The sequence below is a fragment of the Spinacia oleracea genome, chromosome 4, assembly GCF_020520425.1.
Source record: "Spinacia oleracea cultivar Varoflay chromosome 4, BTI_SOV_V1, whole genome shotgun sequence".
Lineage (NCBI taxonomy): Eukaryota > Viridiplantae > Streptophyta > Magnoliopsida > Caryophyllales > Amaranthaceae > Spinacia > Spinacia oleracea.
In genome coordinates, this window is record NC_079490.1 from 177,010,947 (window position 1) to 177,029,641 (window position 18,695).

General features: G+C 34.1%; 3 protein-coding genes and 1 long non-coding RNA gene across 7 annotated transcripts; 1 reads left to right on the forward strand and 3 right to left on the reverse strand.

The window, feature by feature from the left end:
• The first annotated feature begins 673 nt into the window (after positions 1-673).
• Positions 674-15,072, forward strand: LOC110788181 (uncharacterized). 3 transcript variants are annotated; one of them, XM_056843041.1, is made up of 4 exons: positions 674-1,391; positions 2,800-2,985; positions 9,192-9,303; positions 15,044-15,072. In XM_056843041.1, exons 1-4 carry the CDS (start codon positions 903-905, stop codon positions 15,055-15,057), a joined length of 801 nt encoding a protein of 266 aa, XP_056699019.1. In that variant the 5' UTR covers positions 674-902; the 3' UTR covers positions 15,058-15,072. The 3 variants fall into 3 exon arrangements, with proteins under 3 accessions (XP_056699019.1, XP_056699018.1, XP_021848508.2); XM_056843040.1 differs by lacking the exon at positions 15,044-15,072 and adding an exon at positions 9,771-10,587; XM_021992816.2 differs by lacking the exon at positions 15,044-15,072 and having other exon boundaries at positions 675-1,391; positions 9,192-9,769.
• Positions 5,486-6,406, reverse strand: LOC110788182 (uncharacterized). Its single transcript, XR_002533265.2, has 2 exons — positions 6,101-6,406; positions 5,486-6,007 (listed from the first exon to the last, which is right to left on the reverse strand). It is a non-coding gene; the product is annotated as an uncharacterized lncRNA (long non-coding RNA).
• On the reverse strand, positions 10,824-12,116 carry LOC110788185 (phosphoprotein ECPP44). The gene is made up of 2 exons (XM_021992818.2): positions 11,501-12,116; positions 10,824-11,400 (listed from the first exon to the last, which is right to left on the reverse strand). The coding sequence occupies exons 1-2, from the start codon at positions 11,654-11,656 to the stop codon at positions 10,993-10,995; spliced, it is 564 nt and encodes a 187-aa protein (XP_021848510.1). The 5' UTR covers positions 11,657-12,116; the 3' UTR covers positions 10,824-10,992.
• Positions 12,162-17,717, reverse strand: LOC110788183 (lysine histidine transporter-like 8). 2 transcript variants are annotated; one of them, XM_056843039.1, is made up of 6 exons: positions 17,494-17,717; positions 15,099-15,655; positions 13,559-13,692; positions 12,984-13,423; positions 12,751-12,882; positions 12,162-12,665 (listed from the first exon to the last, which is right to left on the reverse strand). In XM_056843039.1, the coding sequence occupies exons 2-6, from the start codon at positions 15,530-15,532 to the stop codon at positions 12,180-12,182; spliced, it is 1,626 nt and encodes a 541-aa protein (XP_056699017.1). In that variant the 5' UTR covers positions 15,533-15,655; positions 17,494-17,717; the 3' UTR covers positions 12,162-12,179. The 2 variants fall into 2 exon arrangements, with proteins under 2 accessions (XP_056699017.1, XP_021848509.1); XM_021992817.2 differs by having other exon boundaries at positions 15,099-15,755.
• Between the last annotated feature and the right edge of the window lie 978 nt (positions 17,718-18,695).

Here is an 18,695-nt window from a genome sequence, read left to right on the forward strand (position 1 = left end):
AAAATTAAACACTAATCTAAAATAAAATTATGTCCAAAGTCAAACACTAATCTAATATTTGAGCGCCACGTAGGAAATCTAATGGTTTTGGCCAATGAAAAATAAGATTTCTAAATTATTTTTGAATTAAAAAAGTCGAGTGCCACGTAGATAAATAAGTAGTTGCCACATAGATATTTTAATTAATTAATTACTAATATGTAAAACTTCATCCAAAATCAAATACTATAATAATTTAAAAAAATCTTAAATAAAATTTAATCCAAACTTAAACACTAATCTAAAATAAAATTATGTCCAAAGTCAAACACTAATCCAATATTTGAGCGCCACGTAGGAAATCTAATGGTTTTGGCCAATGAAAAATAAGATTTCTAAATTATTTTTGAATTAAAAAAGTCGAGTGCCACGTAGATAAATAAGTAGTTACCACATAGATATTTTAATTAATTAATTACTAATATATACAATTCCAAAATCAAACACTCTAATCATTAAAAAAAATAAATCAAAAATGAAATTCAATTCAAAATCAAAAACTAATCTAATCTAATATATAAAATATAGCAGTTGTAATAGGAGCTTTATTTTTACTTAAAACTTTAATAAAATCCGTGCAATGACGGGCTAAAATCTAGTTAAAATAGATTTGTGACAATATCAATATCCTTAAAGACCAGTAGGAAAAGAAAGCAGTTTGTGGCAGACGCATTTACCAAAATTGTTCCCCCCAAGAAGGCCACAAATACCATCCCATTCCTAGGAAAACTCAAAAGTAACCCCTCTTTCCATTCCCACTTGCATTTACAACCCTCCCTCTACAATTTCCTCATTCATTTCTGCAACTTCTTCAATTCATCACCTTCTTCAACATTTACACAGCAAATTATATATATAAAAAAATGCATGCGAAAACCGACTCAGATGTAACGAGCATGGCAACAATAACCCCACCAAGGTCACCCTCCAGGAGAGCAGTTTACTACGTCGAAAGCCCTTCTTATTCTCAACAAGACCTTGATAAACTCTCTTATGGAACATTAAGTCCCACAGCTTCTCCTACTCGACACTATCATTGTTCTCCAATCCACCATTCTCGAGAATCTTCTAATTCTAGATTCTTCTCTTCTTCCTCGTTGAAGCAGCAGTACGGCCGTTCTGGCGGTGGGTGGCGACGGATTTACGGCGGACTTCGGTTGGATTATCCCGGCGCCGCTGGAGAGGAGAAAGATTGTGATGGTGACGACGATGATAATAACGTGGATGGTGACGGGCCTACTTGGAGGTTTTATGTAGGTTGTTTTATGGCTTCGTTTTTAGGGTTGTTTACTGTGTTTACGTTGATTCTTTGGGGGGCTTCCAAGTCTTTTCACCCTCACGTTCTCGTCAAGGTCAGTCTTCTCTTTTTTCAACCTGTTTCTGCGTCTTCCCCTGTTTTGTGATTCGTTGTGATTTGTGTGACTCACTGTGTCAACTCGCTCTTCTAATGGCGTAAACCCAAGGTCTAATTTTGGAAAATTTAATCTCTGAAAATGTGATATCCGATTTTTTTTAAAAATATATATATTTCCGTTATTTGGAGATGAGTAATTTCAATAGTTTCAAAACCAAAAAAAAAAAAAAAGTAATAATTTGAATTATTTTTCTTCCCCCCATTTTCCGCTTTCTGTTTTTTAGTTTTCTAGGCGGTGGAGGGTTGACTCAGTCAAACAGGTAAGGTTAATTCGCCAATTCGCTAGGGACATCACTCATCAGGATTCAGGGCATCCGGCAAAACTATTTGATTGACTTCCAGAAACTAGAGCTCATAAATTTGTCGTGTGTTATTTGTATTTAGTGTCAAGTGTCCAATATAAAACTGATCAGAAATCTTAACACTACTAAACTCAGCTCCTTAAGTCAAAAATTGTTTACACTAAACGTTTTCTTTCGTGTCCGAATTTAAGTTGGCTCTGTCGTAAAGTTATATCTCCAATTATATTAAATTATTGATTTTTTTTAGTTGGGCTAAAAATCATGTCAATTTCGTGTTGGAATTTCAACACTAACTCAACTTATTTAATTTAATGAAATGTGTATCTTGTTAACTTATTTGATTTTTTGAAAAATAAATGCATAACTTTGATTAGCCAATGCACACTTTTAATATTTCTAATGTAGGCTGTACAAAGTATTAGTAAATATTACGGAGTATAAAAAGTGTATATATTGAAAATATACTTTGTGATTAATCCAACGACGTATTTCATAAAAAATCCTACAACAATAACTAAATACATGGATAAATAGGCAGTAATTTAACAATTTTTAACAAGGTAGTAATTTGGAAAGTGAATAAAAACCCAGTACTCCAATTGACAATTTTTCCTTCAGAATAAGATGGATGATTCATGATTGGATGGGGTTAAATTGGTCATTCTCCAGTTCCTTCCTTTAAAGAGGTTACCCCATTAGTTGCAGGAAACCCTGTTCACTTTCGTTTAAAGCTGGGCTCTTTAAATTTCACCATCAGATGAAGAACACGTTGCTGTTTTGGGTACGAGTTCACCGATTCAACTCGGTGTCTTGTTCAAACTGGCGCAAATGGGCCCATTGCATGACCTTATGGGTTTGACTTTCGACTCTTTTCCCATATGCACATGGATTAACTGAAATATTTTAAAAAATGCTTCGTATATTTTAAAATAAATTTTCATGTTTTACGGTATTCTGTAAGAATGTTTTTTGAGTGGGATTAATAAAAAAACTAGAAGAAATAGTATTAGGTTAATTAATTGAATAAATGTTTGTTTAATGTAGAACATGGTGTTCTTGGATTACACTATACAAGCCGGAATGGACGGTACAGGAGTCCCGACTGATATGATGTCCCTTAATTCGACGGTTAGGATTTTCTACAAAAATCCCGCCACATTTTTTGGAGTTCATGTCACTTCGAGCCCTCTTGAACTACACTATTATCAACTCAAAGTTGCCTCTGGTCAGGTAATCATGTTTTTTATTTTTAATTTAGCTAATATTAGTTGTCTAACACGATAGCCATTTCTAGTACATAAGGTTGCTCCGAATATGCATTTGCTCTTGGATAAATTATTTTTTTTCACATAAAAAACAAAAACTTATATTTTAACACCTAAAAAAAATTTAAAACTTATATTTTACCACCTGAAAAGTGGAAAAATAGATGAAACTGTTACGTGGGAAGCCATAATAACGGTAATATTTCTGAAATGTTCTATTCTTCTACGATTTCATGTATTTAACTCTCTTTCCTTCCCCCGCTTTCTCATCTTCCACGAATTTACATAATTTTTTACCACCATTACTTCACAAAATTGACAAAACTTAATGGAAGTAAAGAGAGAAGGATGAAATACTTACAGAAAACCACAAAGGAGTGCAAATAATAGGAGGAAAATTGAATTTTGTAGTCATACATAAATGTTTCATCTATTTTTTCATTTTCAGGTGGTAAAACAAGTTTTAATATTTTTTTAGGTGGTAAAATACAAGTTTTAAATTTTTAGGTGGTAACAAATAATTTTTCAATTTTATAGGTGATAAAAAACAATTTGTCCTTTGCTTTTTACATGTTTGAATAGTTTAATAGTTTAGGTTTCCTTTAAAGCTCCATTTACTTATCGTCTTATTTAGGTTTTTTATTGTTTAGGCATTCATGACACGACTAGGAATTTTCTCATTCAATAACTAGGGCCTTGTGTTGTCTAGATTTAGGGGACTAACTAGTATTCGGGCCCGGGCGATGCCCCAGGTTAATACACGGATTAAAATTTAAAATAAATGCAATACTCCATAATTATTAAATTGTCATTTATTATTTTTTTTTATGAAAAGATGACATATAATTTGATTTGGATTAGTGATTAATTGTTTGGTTTACAAATTAGAGGTCACGGGTTCAAGACTTGTACCACACATATGTATCATTTTAAAATAATAGTGTAATTGTGTATGATATGGAACATTAAAGTGAGATTAGTGTGAGTTCCACGTGGCACATGGGCTTGCTTATCAACGCCTTTTAATATATAGTATAGATAGATGTACAATGTATAAAAGATCTTAAGACGTACTAAAAGCCTAAGAAGCATGGGTACGCCTCCTAGGCGTCATTTCCTGTACCGGGTACGAGACATATTCGCCTAGGATACGTACCCATGACAAATCCATAGGGGCGGGTACGCGGGTGACTTTCGGGGACGGGCTGGGTACGTATTTTAAGAGGAAGGCACGTACCCAAAAGGTATTATGAAATCTTAGAGGCCCAAATTCACATTTAGGGTTTACTTTTCCAAATTCCCCAATTTCTCTCTCACCTGAAGTGCATCACTGCGTCGTCTGTTTCTCGCCGGTCATATCACCCCTAAAAAAACAAGCTGACCCTTCAAATCTTACCCATAATGTTGTCTTCGTTGCGGTGACCGAGCCCGGTGTCGTCCAAAGAACCACGACTTCAAGGCTAGAAGGCTCCTTCGAAGTTGATCTGGCATAGGTTGAGTAGGCTGATGCAGTCCTCGGCGTCGTCCACAGAAGAACATGAATAGCTTTTTCCCGATCTTTTCCACTAGGATGTTGTCCCTTTTTTGCCATTCATTGACCCAATTATGGATTTTGTTCTCCGAGAACTCCCAAGAATCTTTGAAACCACCCATGGCGCAATTGTTGTAGCGGTTGTCAACTAGTATTAGAGCACTCGGCGGTGGCGTGATTTTGAGGTTGCGTCTGGTAAGTATGAACTTCCGGTCACCTGGATTGGCTGAAGTATTTTCAAGGGCCATTTTTCCCTCCGTCCCATAATAGTCGTTACACTTACCTTTGCACAAAGTTTTAGGTGATAAGTGGTTGTTTGGTTATCAATTGTTATTTTATTGAAAAAGTAGATGTGATAGGAGTTAGTGGGGTATTTTTTTAATTGAATGAGAGAGGGTGTGGGGGCAAAAAAAAGTTAGTGGGAAGAGAGAGTCAATATAATAATTGTGGGATCATTCCCAATTTAGAAATGTAACAACTAATCTGGGACAGACGAAAAAGGAAAGTATAACATTTAATCTGGGACGGAGGGAGTAATTGACTATTTTATGAATTTGGTTTTGGTAGGTGAGGGATTAGGATTGTTGTTAGCGGGGATTTCCTTAGAAGGAAGGTTGCTTTTTATTGGCGTAGAAGAGGAAATGTGCGGTTGGAATAGTTAGAAGATAGGTTCCAGAATTAAATGCAGGGTAATTGACGAGCTAAGATGGGTAGGGCTAAATCTAGCAACTTTCTCCACTTTGGTGGAGCCACTACTTAAGGTGTTTGAGAGGGGAAGGACCCCAATATCCCCTATCTGAGGAGAGAATTCTCTTCTAGAGAGAGAAGGGTTTTTTTTTATGCATGCCCGTTATATTTTTTTCGGATGACTTGAACATTACAACAATCAAAACATTTCCCGTGATGGACTTAACCATCAAGTATATTAAACACATCATAAAACCAAATTCAAATATGTTAAAGCAAACACAAGCGTTGCAATGACAAATCTATTTAAGCGCATGAGTTTAATGATTATTCGATCCATATTTTTGCCAATTGTGCTCGATTAAATCAGGGACTGATGAGTTTGACTGTTACACATAGCTACTCTTCTCCCAAAGTAAACATTAATGTTGACAGGATGTCCAACTTGGAACTCGAAACGTCTCGGACATACGTGTCTCGTTTATCCTCAACTATCATGTTGTGCATGATGATACAAGTCTTCATTATGTCGCCTAATATCTTCACCGTAAGCAAGAGATGGTTTTCGTATAATGACGATCTCACTCGTGAAACTCCGAATGCACTTCCAACATCCTTCTGAACATGTGCTTGTGTATCAGCAAACAACTTATGCTTTTCAAGTTGATGACGAGTAAATCCTTGGATGAACACAGTCAAATTTGGATAAATACCATTTGTTACTCTGTTAGGTAGTACCCCATGTATACATGCCCATTCACCTTAAAACCTGAAAATTTATAGGAGGTGACTTAACTTGCAAGACATCAACAAACAAAGGAGACCAATACAGAATTAGGGTCATTGCATGAACTAGGAATACCACAAAATGAATGCCAAATCCATAGATCTTAATTCGCAACAACTTCAAGAAAGAGGCTAGCGTTCACGCTACGTCCTTGGTATATGACCTTTCCACGCGATTAGGGCAATTTTCCGCTCCCAGAGTGCAGGCAGTCAATACCACCGATCGTGAAAGAATGTGGTTGGTAAATGATGGGTGACGATTTTGTCAACCATTTGATCAATTACTTTGATTTGATCTTCTTCAGAATATTATGAGTTTGAATTTTTCACAAACAACATTCTTTATGTGGATTGAATGTGATAATGACTCTTAGAATGGGAAGTGAGTGTGAGGATGAGGATGAGTTTGAGAATGAGTGTGTATTTAAGAGGAATGTCGATAAGATTTTTTGGATTTGTTGATAAGATTTTATTGCATTTTCTTAGATTTTCGATTTGTTGATAAGGTTATCTGGATTTGTTGATAAGACTTTAATGGATTTTCTTATATTTTCTAAGATTTTTGATTTTGTAGATACGTTTATTTGGATTTGTGAAACTCTATTGGATTTTCTTTGACTATGACAAAAAGTAACAGCAACAATAACAATAAGTAAAATACAATAATTCAAGAAAAAAAAAAATTACATAACACACAATAATACAAGGTTTAAGACACAACACGAACTAATACAAACTTAATAAAAACTAACAAACACAAGTTTGTGACATAAAATCTTAAGACACGAAATAAATTAAAAATTAAACACTTTGCTAATTAGAAAATCTAAGAAAATCCAATAAAATCTTATCACAAAATCCAGATAATCTTGTCAAATCGAAAATCTAATAAAATCTTATCACAAAATCCAGATAATCTTATCAACAAATCGCAAATGTAAAAGTTCAATAAAATCTTATCACAAAATCAAGATAATTTTATCTACAAATAGAAAATTTAAGACAATCTAATAAAATCTTATCACAAATCGAAAATATAAGACACTCACTTCTCACGGTCCGCTACTAACGCATCATTTCCGTTACCGAGACTCCGCGAGCGATCCCGCGACCGTGACCGATACCGCATTTTTTATCTATGGTTCCAATTGATAGAAACTGTGAAGAAGGCATAACCGCTTGTTTAATGATTATTTTGTGGTTAATCGAGTATATTCAGAAAAACATTTTCGCCCGTGGTTTCGAATGACCAGAAAGTAATTTTGCCGTATGATGAACAAAGTGGTTGAAAATGATGTTTTCTTGCAACATAACGAAATGTAGCTGGAATACTAGTGTCATCAGGATTGCAAAAATGCACCGTAGCTATCAGAATGTTAGCGTATGGTGTGACTATGGATGCGGTTGATGAATATGTACGAATGGGTCAAACTCATGTGCGGAGTAAGATTTGTCATTTTAATGCTTGTGTTTGTTTTAGCGTATTTGAATTTGGTTTTATGGTGTGTTTTTTAATATGGCTTTATGATGTATTAGTCCATCACTAAATATGTTTTAGATATTGTAATGTTCCAGTTATTTGAAAAATGTTATGCAGTTTAAGTTATGTTCTTTAAGGTAAATAATGCTTCCTCCGTTATTTCTTATATACGGAGTATTCCTTAGGCATGTACGCCAATGCACGATTTCAAACACTAATGTCATAAACTATGGATAAGAAAAAGTTATTAAAAGTTGATATTTAAAAAATATACATTGAGACGAATCTAATAAGACCCACATGACTATGTTTTTCTTAAGTGTAGATTACAAAAGAAAGTCAAAGAAACTTGTGTAAATAGTGTCCAAATCAAATTGTGTCAAGTAATAAGAAACAGATGAAGTATATCTCAATTAACTGGAAAAAAAATCATTATTATAAAATCTCCGTTAAATGAAATTTAACGTAAATATAAATGATTAAATTCAACGTATAAAAATATATATTTTCTTTGAAAAATAAAAAAGTTATCGTATATAAAAAAATTTGAACTTAAATACTTACCCTTTAACACCATTTGATTTTGACACAATTTAAAAGAAAACTAGTGTGTAGCCCGGGCGATGCCCCGGTTGCTACATTTAATACTTAAAATTTTAGATTTTTCTTGAGCTCAATATTTGACCAAAATACATGTATTTCATAAAGTGAAAACATCCATAAAATTCGTCAATTACAAAGACACACTACGTCATTTATCATGCTAAGTAATTTTTCAATTAGATCATTTTACCATTTGTATTATTTGTTTTCTAGTGGAACTAAGTTCTTCAAATTATTAAACACCAAATTATATATATAAAAAAATTACGTCAACATGTTTTTCTTGTTTTAATGCTATAATTATTATTACTTTTTCAAAATAGTCCAAAGAAAATAAAATGTCATGTAAAAATTTAGTTGTGTTTAGACTTATGTTAACATTTATTTATAAATTAATGTGAATAAATAAACAACAATGAGTGGTTGGTTAAGATGGTAATGAAACTTATCATCTACACATGAGGTCTTGTGTTCGAATCTCATTGCATTAGTTTTGGTTGTCTATGACATGGCATAACACTCGGTGAGTGGATAATGTGGCGTAAAGGGGAGAGTACTACGTGCCACATATACAATTTTCACAACGCCTTTTAATATATTATATAGATTAGTGTGTAGCCCGAGCGATGTCCGAATGCTACATTGAATAGTTTATTCAATTTAATAGATTACTCCGTATATAAAAAAAAAATGACCATCTAATCAAATTACCTATTGCAAAAGTAATTACGGAGTATTTCTTTTCGCTTTGCAAACTTACAGCTAATGTCATGTCTGTAGTGCCCTTGCAAATTCAAATTGAGCATTAGCAAAGTTTCAGTTACGTTTGTAAAGCGAAAAGAGGATAGCCTTAATTGTGATCCATTTTGATGTGATTTCTCATTTCTGTTAAACAATATGCTTTTGTGATTCCGAATTTTCATTTTGGATGGAGGGTGTTTTACAGCCCTTGTAGGTGGTGTTCTTGACAGGCCCTTGTCAGTTGTCATGAAGTTGTTCTGATTATCTTCCTTGCTGTTTCCTTGTTCCTAGCTCGTTTCTTTCATCTAAATTTATCACTCTGGTTTTATTTGAATATATTTAGATGAAGAAGTTCTACCAGAAAAGGAAGAGTCATTCCAACGTAACCACGGTGGTGCATGGGCGTCAGATCCCTCTATACGGTGGAATGACGGTCGTATCTAATGCAAGGACAGGTAACAACTTGCTGCATACCAAAAAAGTGAATGTTGGATTGAATTTAACATTTACTCTGCGATCAAGGGCTTATATTTTAGGTAGGCTGGTTAAGTCCAAGTTCTATACGCATATCAGATGCCCTGTCACTTTAGATGGCACCCGTCTTGGCAAACCCATGAATCTTCTACATGCTTGTGTTATGGAATGAGTGAAAGTTCGGTTCTAATATTTAAATACGGGTTATCACATTAGGAATTAAGATTAGATTTATTGTTGGTAAGAGCCCATAATTATGGATAGTATGAGTAACTGAGTTTAATCTTTGTTAGGTCATTTGGTGGGTAGCTTAGGAAGAGAAAGTAAATACTAACACTTGTTTTTTTATGTTGGTTTCAATTTGTACTTAAAGAAAGACGAAAGTTGTCTCCAAGGACTAAAAGCATTTGTTATTGAATTGAGAAATCATTGTTGCTTCTTTTTGTAGATGGGCATCTTTCTACGAAGTATTTGGTTATGCAAAGTTGAGAATGCAGTCTCTGTAAACTGATCAACTATGGCCTGACCCTATCTTGGCAGAAGTTTTTGGCTTGATTTGGTTGGGTCACTTTTGGGGTTTGTCCTGGCTCAAATTGTTCTTTTAAACCACTGCCTGACTCGATGTCTACTAGTTGATCGGAGTTGATATGGGCCTGATTAATTGTCCTTGTCTTCACCTAGCCATGTTCAACTCTACCAGTGTCACAAAGAAAAGGAACACCAATGATACACATACACTACACTTGGGGTTGCTCTTACACCGTTTCCTAGTGGCCTAATTAGTTAATTTAGAAACTAAATTGAATAGTACGGAGTAGCTCATTCAGTCCATGTTTATTGAACAAAACAAAGTTGAGGTGATGCTTTTTGTGTTTGGAAGAAACAAAGGGCTTGAACTCTCAGATTATGATATCTCGTTCTTTATCTCCTTCCAGAGCCATGGAGACCTGCTTTTGGAGTACAATAATGGTAGTTTCGTAGTACAACAAACACTCACTCCATTGCAAACTTGTGTTAGATTATTCAGATTGACTAGTTACTACTTACTAGGGTGGGAGTGGGAGTGGATAAATCAAGTACTTTTTCTTCAAGTAATTCTGTTGTACCTTCAAGTGGATGAGTTCAATTAGGTTTGATTAAAACAGGACCTTTGAATCTTTGATTGCTAGGATCATCCCATAGTTTCTCAGTTAGACTGTGAACTAGGAACTTTCAGCATTTTGAACTTCCAATTCTATTATTGGTGTATTGTCTTAGTGTCTATACTCATGTCGGAGTCACAACTCACAAGGGATATAATTAATGGGGTACTTAAGATTATTAGTTAAATGAAGTCTGAGCAACATGGGCGCAGGCTAGTTAATCGTTGTTGGCAAGTGATTTGAGAGAGATGATGCAAGTCTTTGACACAGGCTAGGGACGGAGATAAGTAAATCAAAATCTAAGGCATACAAACACTCTGCAGAGTGGAGAATGAAATGTTTGCAAGCCAAAGCTGGAATTAAACAGAAAGATATGGCAATCAATATGAAACAATGAAACAAGTACAGGTGATACCAAAACACAGAAAGCTGGGAAAAGACTGCAGAATACAAGGCTTAACACTTGACACACTCTAGAACATAGTAGTAATAACAGGAAATTAAACTACCAAGTGGATGATCAATCAATCAATGATCTTTCTTGACCTCTTCACAATCCTTATTCCCACCAGGAAGCTTTTCTTTGATCATCTCGAAGAATCCTTTCTTCTCCTGAGCTTCGTGTGATCCACCACATTGTCCATCAGGCCCACAGTGAGCCGCAATTGGAGGTTGAGGTGAAACTGCTTCATCCTTGTGATGCCCTGGCAACTTCTCTTTAATCTTCTCTAGAAAACCCTTCTTTTCCTCCGGGTGTGTTGCTTCTGCATTGACAGCTGCAACTTGAGGAGGAGGATGATTGTCGTAATCACTTACTGGAATGGCAGCAGCTTCTTCATTTTTGTGACCAGCTAGTTTTTCTTTTATCTTGTCTGTCAGCCCCTTCTTCTTCTTCCTCTTTATTTTCACACCATCTTCCTCCACCTCTTCCTCTGACTGTCAGCAATCCATATTAAAAAAAATAACAATTAGATCAGCATAGAAGTGTATGAATATGGTCATAATGAAAATTAATCTCCACATAAAAAGTTCTTACTGAGCTAGAGCTGCTACTGTTTGAGCGTTGCAGCTTTTCTGCCTCTGCCTTGGCCACATCTTCCTTCGGGTTCTCTTCCTTCTTTCCAAAGCAATCAAAGAGACCGCGGTCTGTTGCAGTGGTCTCAGTGGTTTCAGGTTGATATTGGTCTGACATTCTAAGCTTAATTTGTAGTTATAATAGTAGTAGTAGTAGAAGACTATCTTGGGATTTTTTGAGTTGAATGCAATTTGATTTGTTGCCGATTACCTCTTGGATTTAGGTTTCCTTTTATAGGAGAAGAGTGGCACCTGAAGACAGGTTAAACTAGCTTGGAACTTGATCTTAAAAAATATTTTATTGTTTATTTATTTTGCATTATGTGCATTGTGTTCTTGATGTCTGGTGAGGGGGGATGAATCTGCTGAATTGTCGGTTCATCAAGGAAATAAAAAGCTTTGGTTGGTCGGTTTGGCGAGTTTGCATCGTATTAAGTTAAGCCATGTGCCTGCTGCTGATATGGTATGGCCTGCCTTGAGATTGAGAATGCAGGACACACAGGATTTAGTAATGACCTAGGAAGAAGAAAGCAATGCTTCAAGTTCCTAGATCTTTCTTGTTTGTTAGTGTCTATATACTATATAGTACTATAACTTTTAACTCCGAATAGACTTTATAAAAATTTCTGTTACAAGATTTGTTAGACTGATGGTTTAGGATGGAAAAAATTGGCAGAAAGGCCCTTGGTTACAAGATTGTATATAGCGGCGATTATTAGTAAAACACTTAATAAGATGCCTAAGCTACCAAGAACTAAGTTGAGAAGCCACATTTTACGAAATTTAGTTGGTTTCTTGATAGAGATCCACATGAAACAAGGGTAAGCAAAGGTAACTGGCAAAGCAATCCCTCCGATTAAAGGCGCTAGGAGAGGCAGGAATGGGACTGCAACTGCTATGAAGAAAACCAACCCTCCAAAAAATATTCTAATTCCTGCTCTATGCCACCAGATGCAGGGCTTTTTCCTTATGCTCACGTACCGTAACTCAAAGTTGTCAAAAACTGGCATTGCGTAAATTTGAAATGAACACAAGCTGTTTATGATTAGGAATAAGTATATTATGGCTAGCTTCAACTTTGAGCTGCGGTTCCCATATAATGTATTCAACATCCCTCCATCTGGCATCTGAAATAATTAAATAAATTAAGATTTTGTTTAGCATTAATGCAGAAACTTGAGTTTTGTTTTGTTTAATGTACTCCATACTTACCAAGGTCCCATAAGTCCAATAACCACCAATTGCTAGGGGAAAAAGACACATAGCTATAATTGCATTCGAGATTTTTACTCCCTTCCACATTATTTTGTAGGTTGGTTCTTTTAGGCTCTGTGGAAGTGTTCCCTGAAACATCACAATCCTTCATTATATTTCATCAATTCATGAGGTATAGACATAGTTAAGCGAAAATAAACTGCAGAAATAACTTTTTTATACAATCATACCTGTATCTCAAGCACAAGATTATGACCTCTGAAAGAAAAGGCAACAATCCCAACTGCAGAGAGAACATCTATAAATGATTTCATCTCAGATTCTTCCCCTCTTACAGAAATGGTGTATTTTGTGGCAGAAGGTCTACCATTGCTGATAGTCATGACCCAGATAAGAGTGCAGTAAACTATGGCAGTAATCGCGCTTACTAGTGACACCAAAGCCACTGAATTCAAGTTAGGGAGCTGGGCTATAACAATGGCCATACATATGAAAACCAAATACCATTCTATTGTTGTTAGTGAGTTTGTATGACAAATGTGGCCTTCTGGACATAGTATATGGTAAAGATGTTGCATTTTGCCACCACCAGTTATAAGAAGTGTTACACAAGTTCCTCCTGACAGGTACATTACTGGAAGTAGAGCTAGCAATTTCCCCAGCTTAGGACCTTCATAAATCATAACATACACAATTATTTTGAGTTATAACCCAGCAAGAAACATATTACACTGCCTTTCTTTGAAATGTGGTCTATTATTTAAGGACGGAAGAAATTATGAAAATGACCGGGTAATGGACTAACCGAATGCTGCCATTGCTAATTGGAGGTACCGGCTGTAGCGATAGCCAGAGGAAGTTTCATGGAGTTGGGTAAGAAGCCAAATAGTGTAGAGTTGCCATATAAATGCCATTGTCAACCATGTCATTCCCCAAGCCCTGAACAGTGAAGACATAACCAAAGAAACATTCAAATAACTCCTACATACTCATGAAGAAACAAACCATTTTCTAGATACTAAATTTCCTTCTTTTTCAATAAGCTTTGTAACAATATTGAAAGAAGACATACTTTTTTTATAAAGCTTTAATTTATAACGTAACTTACTTTTTCAAATAAAAATAAAATAAAAATCTGCTGGTTTATGACGAAATTCACTAGTCTCTTATTTACGGAGTACTGCGTATCATTTTATGTGGTCACAGACTCATAGGTGCTACCGTGCTACTATAGAGATCAATTTCTATTATACATCCGGTTATATTGTTTTCGATGGAACTAGTTGTCTGGTTCACAATTTCATGAATCTTTACGTTAGGAAGACTTGGTTTCAAGCTTTATCATTAAGCAAGTTACGTAGTACTCGTAATTATTTAGTTTGCTCGATCAAGATTATATTCACTTTTAACACAAAATCTCTTTTATAAATTCTATGCTAATTATTGTCCCTATTTGTTCATAGTGGAGAACCAAATACCAAATATCACCTACATTTCTCCTCATAAAGCTTGATTTTTCAACGTATAATTAAATTCCATTGTCATTATAACTTGACTTGACTTAAAGATTACATTTTGGGTCATTTCAAATTCTTAGACGTTAGGAATATAATTAGTCTGCCACTAATAATCAAAATGACCAATGGGAAGAGATCAAGTAAAAGAAAAAGAAAAAGAAAAATACGGAGACTCATATAAATTCGTTTATCTTTTAAGACGATAAAATTATGCAGAGTAACCTTTTAAGCCTCTATTATTCTTTTTTTTTTTTTTTTGGAAATTTTCTTTTCTTTTTCTATTCTCCATTTATTTATTTTAACAAAAGAGGTGCAAGAACCATCTCAATCAGTACCTTTTGTCTCACGATGACATAATACATACGCTTGCTATAAACTTTTATTTGGTGATATTGACATCAATTGCTTTGAATAACTTCATATGTTCTTAAACTAGTGTGTGGCCCGGGCGTTGCTCCGGGTTTTACTTTTAGTCGGGTTTACGTTTTTTAAAAATGTGCCCAACTTTAAAAGATTGTATTTTACATTTATATGTGAAAATATGACAAACATTGTAGCTAGTTGAGATGGTAGGTATCGAAACTTTTAATCCACGAGGTTTGATGTTCGATCCTTGCTACATGCTTAGTATTTCTACGAGCATTTAAGGGACTCTAAAGTATTGAAATCGACATTTTAATTATTCTGCCATGAATCGTTGTGCAAATGAGAAAGCCACAATTATTAAGGAAATAGATGAATTATTTATTTGTCAGATTTGCAATGTACTACAGTTGTGATGAGATAGAAAACAGAGGTAAAAAGAAAAGAAGAATAGTAACCACTTACCAGCCAAGAGTGGTAAAAGCCAGAGGTAGAACAAGAGCCTGAATTCCAAGTCCAGAAGACAGCAAATGGAAAATGCAGTAATACAAGTTTCCCTTTCTTGATTGTGTAATGGGAAGCCATGCTTCTGCTGCTGGATTTTTATTACACTCTCCTCCTCCATCATCATCTTCTTCTTCCTTTCTTCCGGATCCGAATATTACATTATTAGGAAACCTAATACTACTACTATTAATAGTATCATCAAATTCAAGTTTGTCGCCTTCTAAAGGATTAACCTTAATACTCCTACTACTACTCTCATAATTAATTATGGAGATAGGAAAACAATCTACTGATGATGACGACTTCAAAATTGTTGAATCACCAGCAATGGCTAATCCTTCTTCTTGCTGCATTATATGGTGTAAAGTTTTATGTGGTCTGGGAATTTCCATCGTTATATTGTTCTTGCTTGTTTAATTTATTGGTGCCTTCCCCTTTATATAGTGGCAACATGCCAATATATGAGGTCGGTTGGTGATGGACTAATAATGGATCAGTAATCACCATGGATGGACCTACACGGTAAATTATTCTCATTGTGAGCCGTCACGTCCCCATTCTATACTCATGAAAATCTTCTATAACTTTATGCTCAAACAGACATCAGGTCATTTCCTGGTTGTAAAAGTTTTCCGTCAAAAATCATTTTCCTAAAACATATCCCTTCTTTTATATAGTTTTTTTTTTTTTTTTTTTCTACCCTTTTTATAAAGTGTTTACTTATGAAAAAAGTAAATTACATATTGGATGAATAAATGAGTATTTTTCAAAGTTTATTAATTATGTAATAGTTTGGGGATATTTTGTTAAAAAATAGTCAAAATACAATTTTAGAATAGCTATGCGTCTAAGTGACCTAAATATTAATACTTAATTCGTTCTTAAATCTTAAATAATGCTAGTCATTTAACTTTTTGTATTTTGTACATTAGTTTGATCACATACAAAGTATATAAAAGTCAAATGCTATTGCATAAAATCTGTCACAATAACATGTCGTGGCATGCTCGCCCCAAACATGTGACATGAGGTGTTTTTTGTTTTTGTTTTGGGGCATGAGATCAGATTTGTGTTAGGGAACCTTATTCTGGATTTCTAGTGATGAATATGAATGATGTATCAATGGTGACGTTGGGTGTTTTAAGTCATAATTAAACAGACAGAGACTTGGACATTATTAATGCCTTATTGGAATTTTGAGTCACCAGGCAATACACTAGTTGGAGTACCGAAATATAAATAAACAGCACGTACGAGCTTTCACATACTAGTTCTTGTTGCAAAATTTTCCCACTAAAAAAATATCGGCTTTTTTTTTTTTTTTTTTCTATTTTTATACACGGTTTATATAAGGAAGAAAATGTTGATTTATAGAATATGATACTAATATATATCAGGTACGACGTAATAATAATTTGCTAAAATTAATTTTGCTAATATATTTGTGACATTGGTACTATCGATAATTGAGTATATATTATACAAAATTTTGGTCAAATTAGCATATTAATCATATAAAATACGAATTACGTAATGATAGAAATTGTATATTACGAAGTAGATGATTAAATTAGTATGATCATATTTATTAATTAAACATTAGATTTAGGGGGAGAAATATTTCAGTTAATAAAATATTAAAAATTAAATAATAATTTTAAAATATCCGTTGATACATGATATCTAAACATGAATTTCTGCAGGATAATGATTATCACTAACACACCTGGTACAATTTAGAATTGAAGACGTCAATTTAGCAAGATGGTTGAACAAGAAAGTTCTCATCCCTCAAAATCAACAACAATAAAATCAAAGCCCTTATAAAGAAAACTGACCCGGCCATGATCTAGAAACGAGTGGTTTAAGACTAGAATTGTCTACGTTTAAGACTAAAATGTTTTAATTTCGTACTACGTACGTACTGCAGTAATGTGAATACATTAAATTGTCTACATTTTCGTCTTGGTGAAAGCTCCTAAGGGTACTAGTTTTAGCTTGCGACTGGTTTTCTATCAAAAAAAGAAGGGTTGGCTGGTTTTCTATCAAAAAGGAGTTGTTGAATGGTTTTCATTTTGGTATTGTGGATATTGGATAAAAACATATCACATCGGGAGTAGTAATACTTCAAATGTTTTCAAATTTTGGATAGGGTATCGAGTGGCCACAATAAAATAGATTAAATCTGAGTCATTTATTATTGTTTACTCATCTAGGCTATTAATTTATGTTGACTTTATATTACAAAAAATAAAAATAAAAAGCAACAAAAATTAACAAATGTATTTTTGATAAATTGAAAAAGATGAAGGGAGTATGAAAATTAAAAATCCAAGTTTAGGAGAAAGAATACCAAATTGGATAGCAGACGTATTTAAGGAGACAATGCAAGGAAGTCGAATTGATGATGGAGCCACCCAAATTTAAAGAGCTAAAATTGTTAATTCTACATCAGGAACATCAATTTTCCCAATTTGATTCTCGCAAGAACATCAACAATGGAATTAAAGAGTTTCAGACATTTTATTCAATATTTTGTTGAGAGGTGAAATTGTTGCGAAGATTGTGGGTGATAGGGGGGTATTTTTAAATTATTTATTAAACTTAATTAATTAAATAATAAAATGGTTTAAAGTAAATTAAAATCATCAAAATCAATGGTTTAGAACTTTAGATAAGTCAACTCTTATTTGATGGTTAAGATTTGGTGTATTTGTAAAATCATCCGAAAACTTGGCTGCTTTTCTTTTTTCTTTTTTCTTTTTATGTTTTTGTTTGTTATTGTAGAGAGACCTACAATGACAATGACGTAGACGAGATGTTATATCAGGTATAATGTACATCAAATTGCTACATGTTGAGTTGAAAATGATTGAAAATACGGTTACAATATAACGAATGACAAGTCGAATTAGAATAATATACTTGGATGAGTTGATCATGATCCACAATGTTATCAATCGAATTAGAATAATCTATTTTGATGCGTTGAGCATAAAATAACAGTTAATGTCAATGAGATTAGTTTATTAAAGTGTTGAGGGTAATGATACCTAAAATTAAGATTGAATCTGGTTTATATTAGTTGTTTACTAAAATTTATTTTACAAAATAATAATGATAGACATTACCATATTAATATACCGTATATAGGAGTACATTTTTCTGGTGTAAAATGACTGAAAACTAACATGCTAATATGACACCCCCTACATTTTTACAATTGTTAGGTCTAAGTGCGTACGGCGTACCCAGATAACGTGTAAAAACACATCTTTCTTAAACCAGAAAAGGGAAAATTTTGAAAGGGAGAATGAAACATTTCTTTCTAATTAGAATTTAGAAACGTGATACATTAATATATACGACTACATGCTAATATAGCAATAGAACTAGCGTAAAGGAAGTGGTGCAAGGCGACAACATCATATCGCCATTTTTATGGTTGTTGACTTCTTGTTGGCTTGTTGCTTCCACACTTCAAACATTTCACGCGGAGGGCAGAAAATCCATACGGAGCAGAAAAATACTTGTGAGTACGTCACTCGAGCCTGT

What these genes read in the sequence shown, in the direction of transcription:
- LOC110788181 (XM_021992816.2), top strand. Translation starts at nt 903, where the DNA reads ATGCATGCGAAAACCGACTCAGATGTAACGAGCATGGCAACAATAACC. An exon ending in ACCCTCACGTTCTCGTCAAG is followed by an intron (nt 1,392 to 2,799) that starts GTCAGTCTTCTC and finishes TGTTTAATGTAG; the next exon opens with AACATGGTGTTCTTGGATTA. An exon ending in TCAAAGTTGCCTCTGGTCAG is followed by an intron (nt 2,986 to 9,191) that starts GTAATCATGTTT and finishes GAATATATTTAG; the next exon opens with ATGAAGAAGTTCTACCAGAA.
- LOC110788185 (XM_021992818.2), bottom strand. Translation starts at nt 11,656, where the DNA reads ATGTCAGACCAATATCAACCTGAAACCACTGAGACCACTGCAACAGAC. An exon ending in ACAGTAGCAGCTCTAGCTCA is followed by an intron (nt 11,401 to 11,500) that starts GTAAGAACTTTT and finishes GATTGCTGACAG; the next exon opens with TCAGAGGAAGAGGTGGAGGA.
- LOC110788183 (XM_056843039.1), bottom strand. Translation starts at nt 15,532, where the DNA reads ATGGAAATTCCCAGACCACATAAAACTTTACACCATATAATGCAGCAA. An exon ending in GCTTTTACCACTCTTGGCTG is followed by an intron (nt 13,693 to 15,098) that starts GTAAGTGGTTAC and finishes TTCACTGTTCAG; the next exon opens with GGCTTGGGGAATGACATGGT. An exon ending in ATCTTGTGCTTGAGATACAG is followed by an intron (nt 12,883 to 12,983) that starts GTATGATTGTAT and finishes GTGATGTTTCAG; the next exon opens with GGAACACTTCCACAGAGCCT.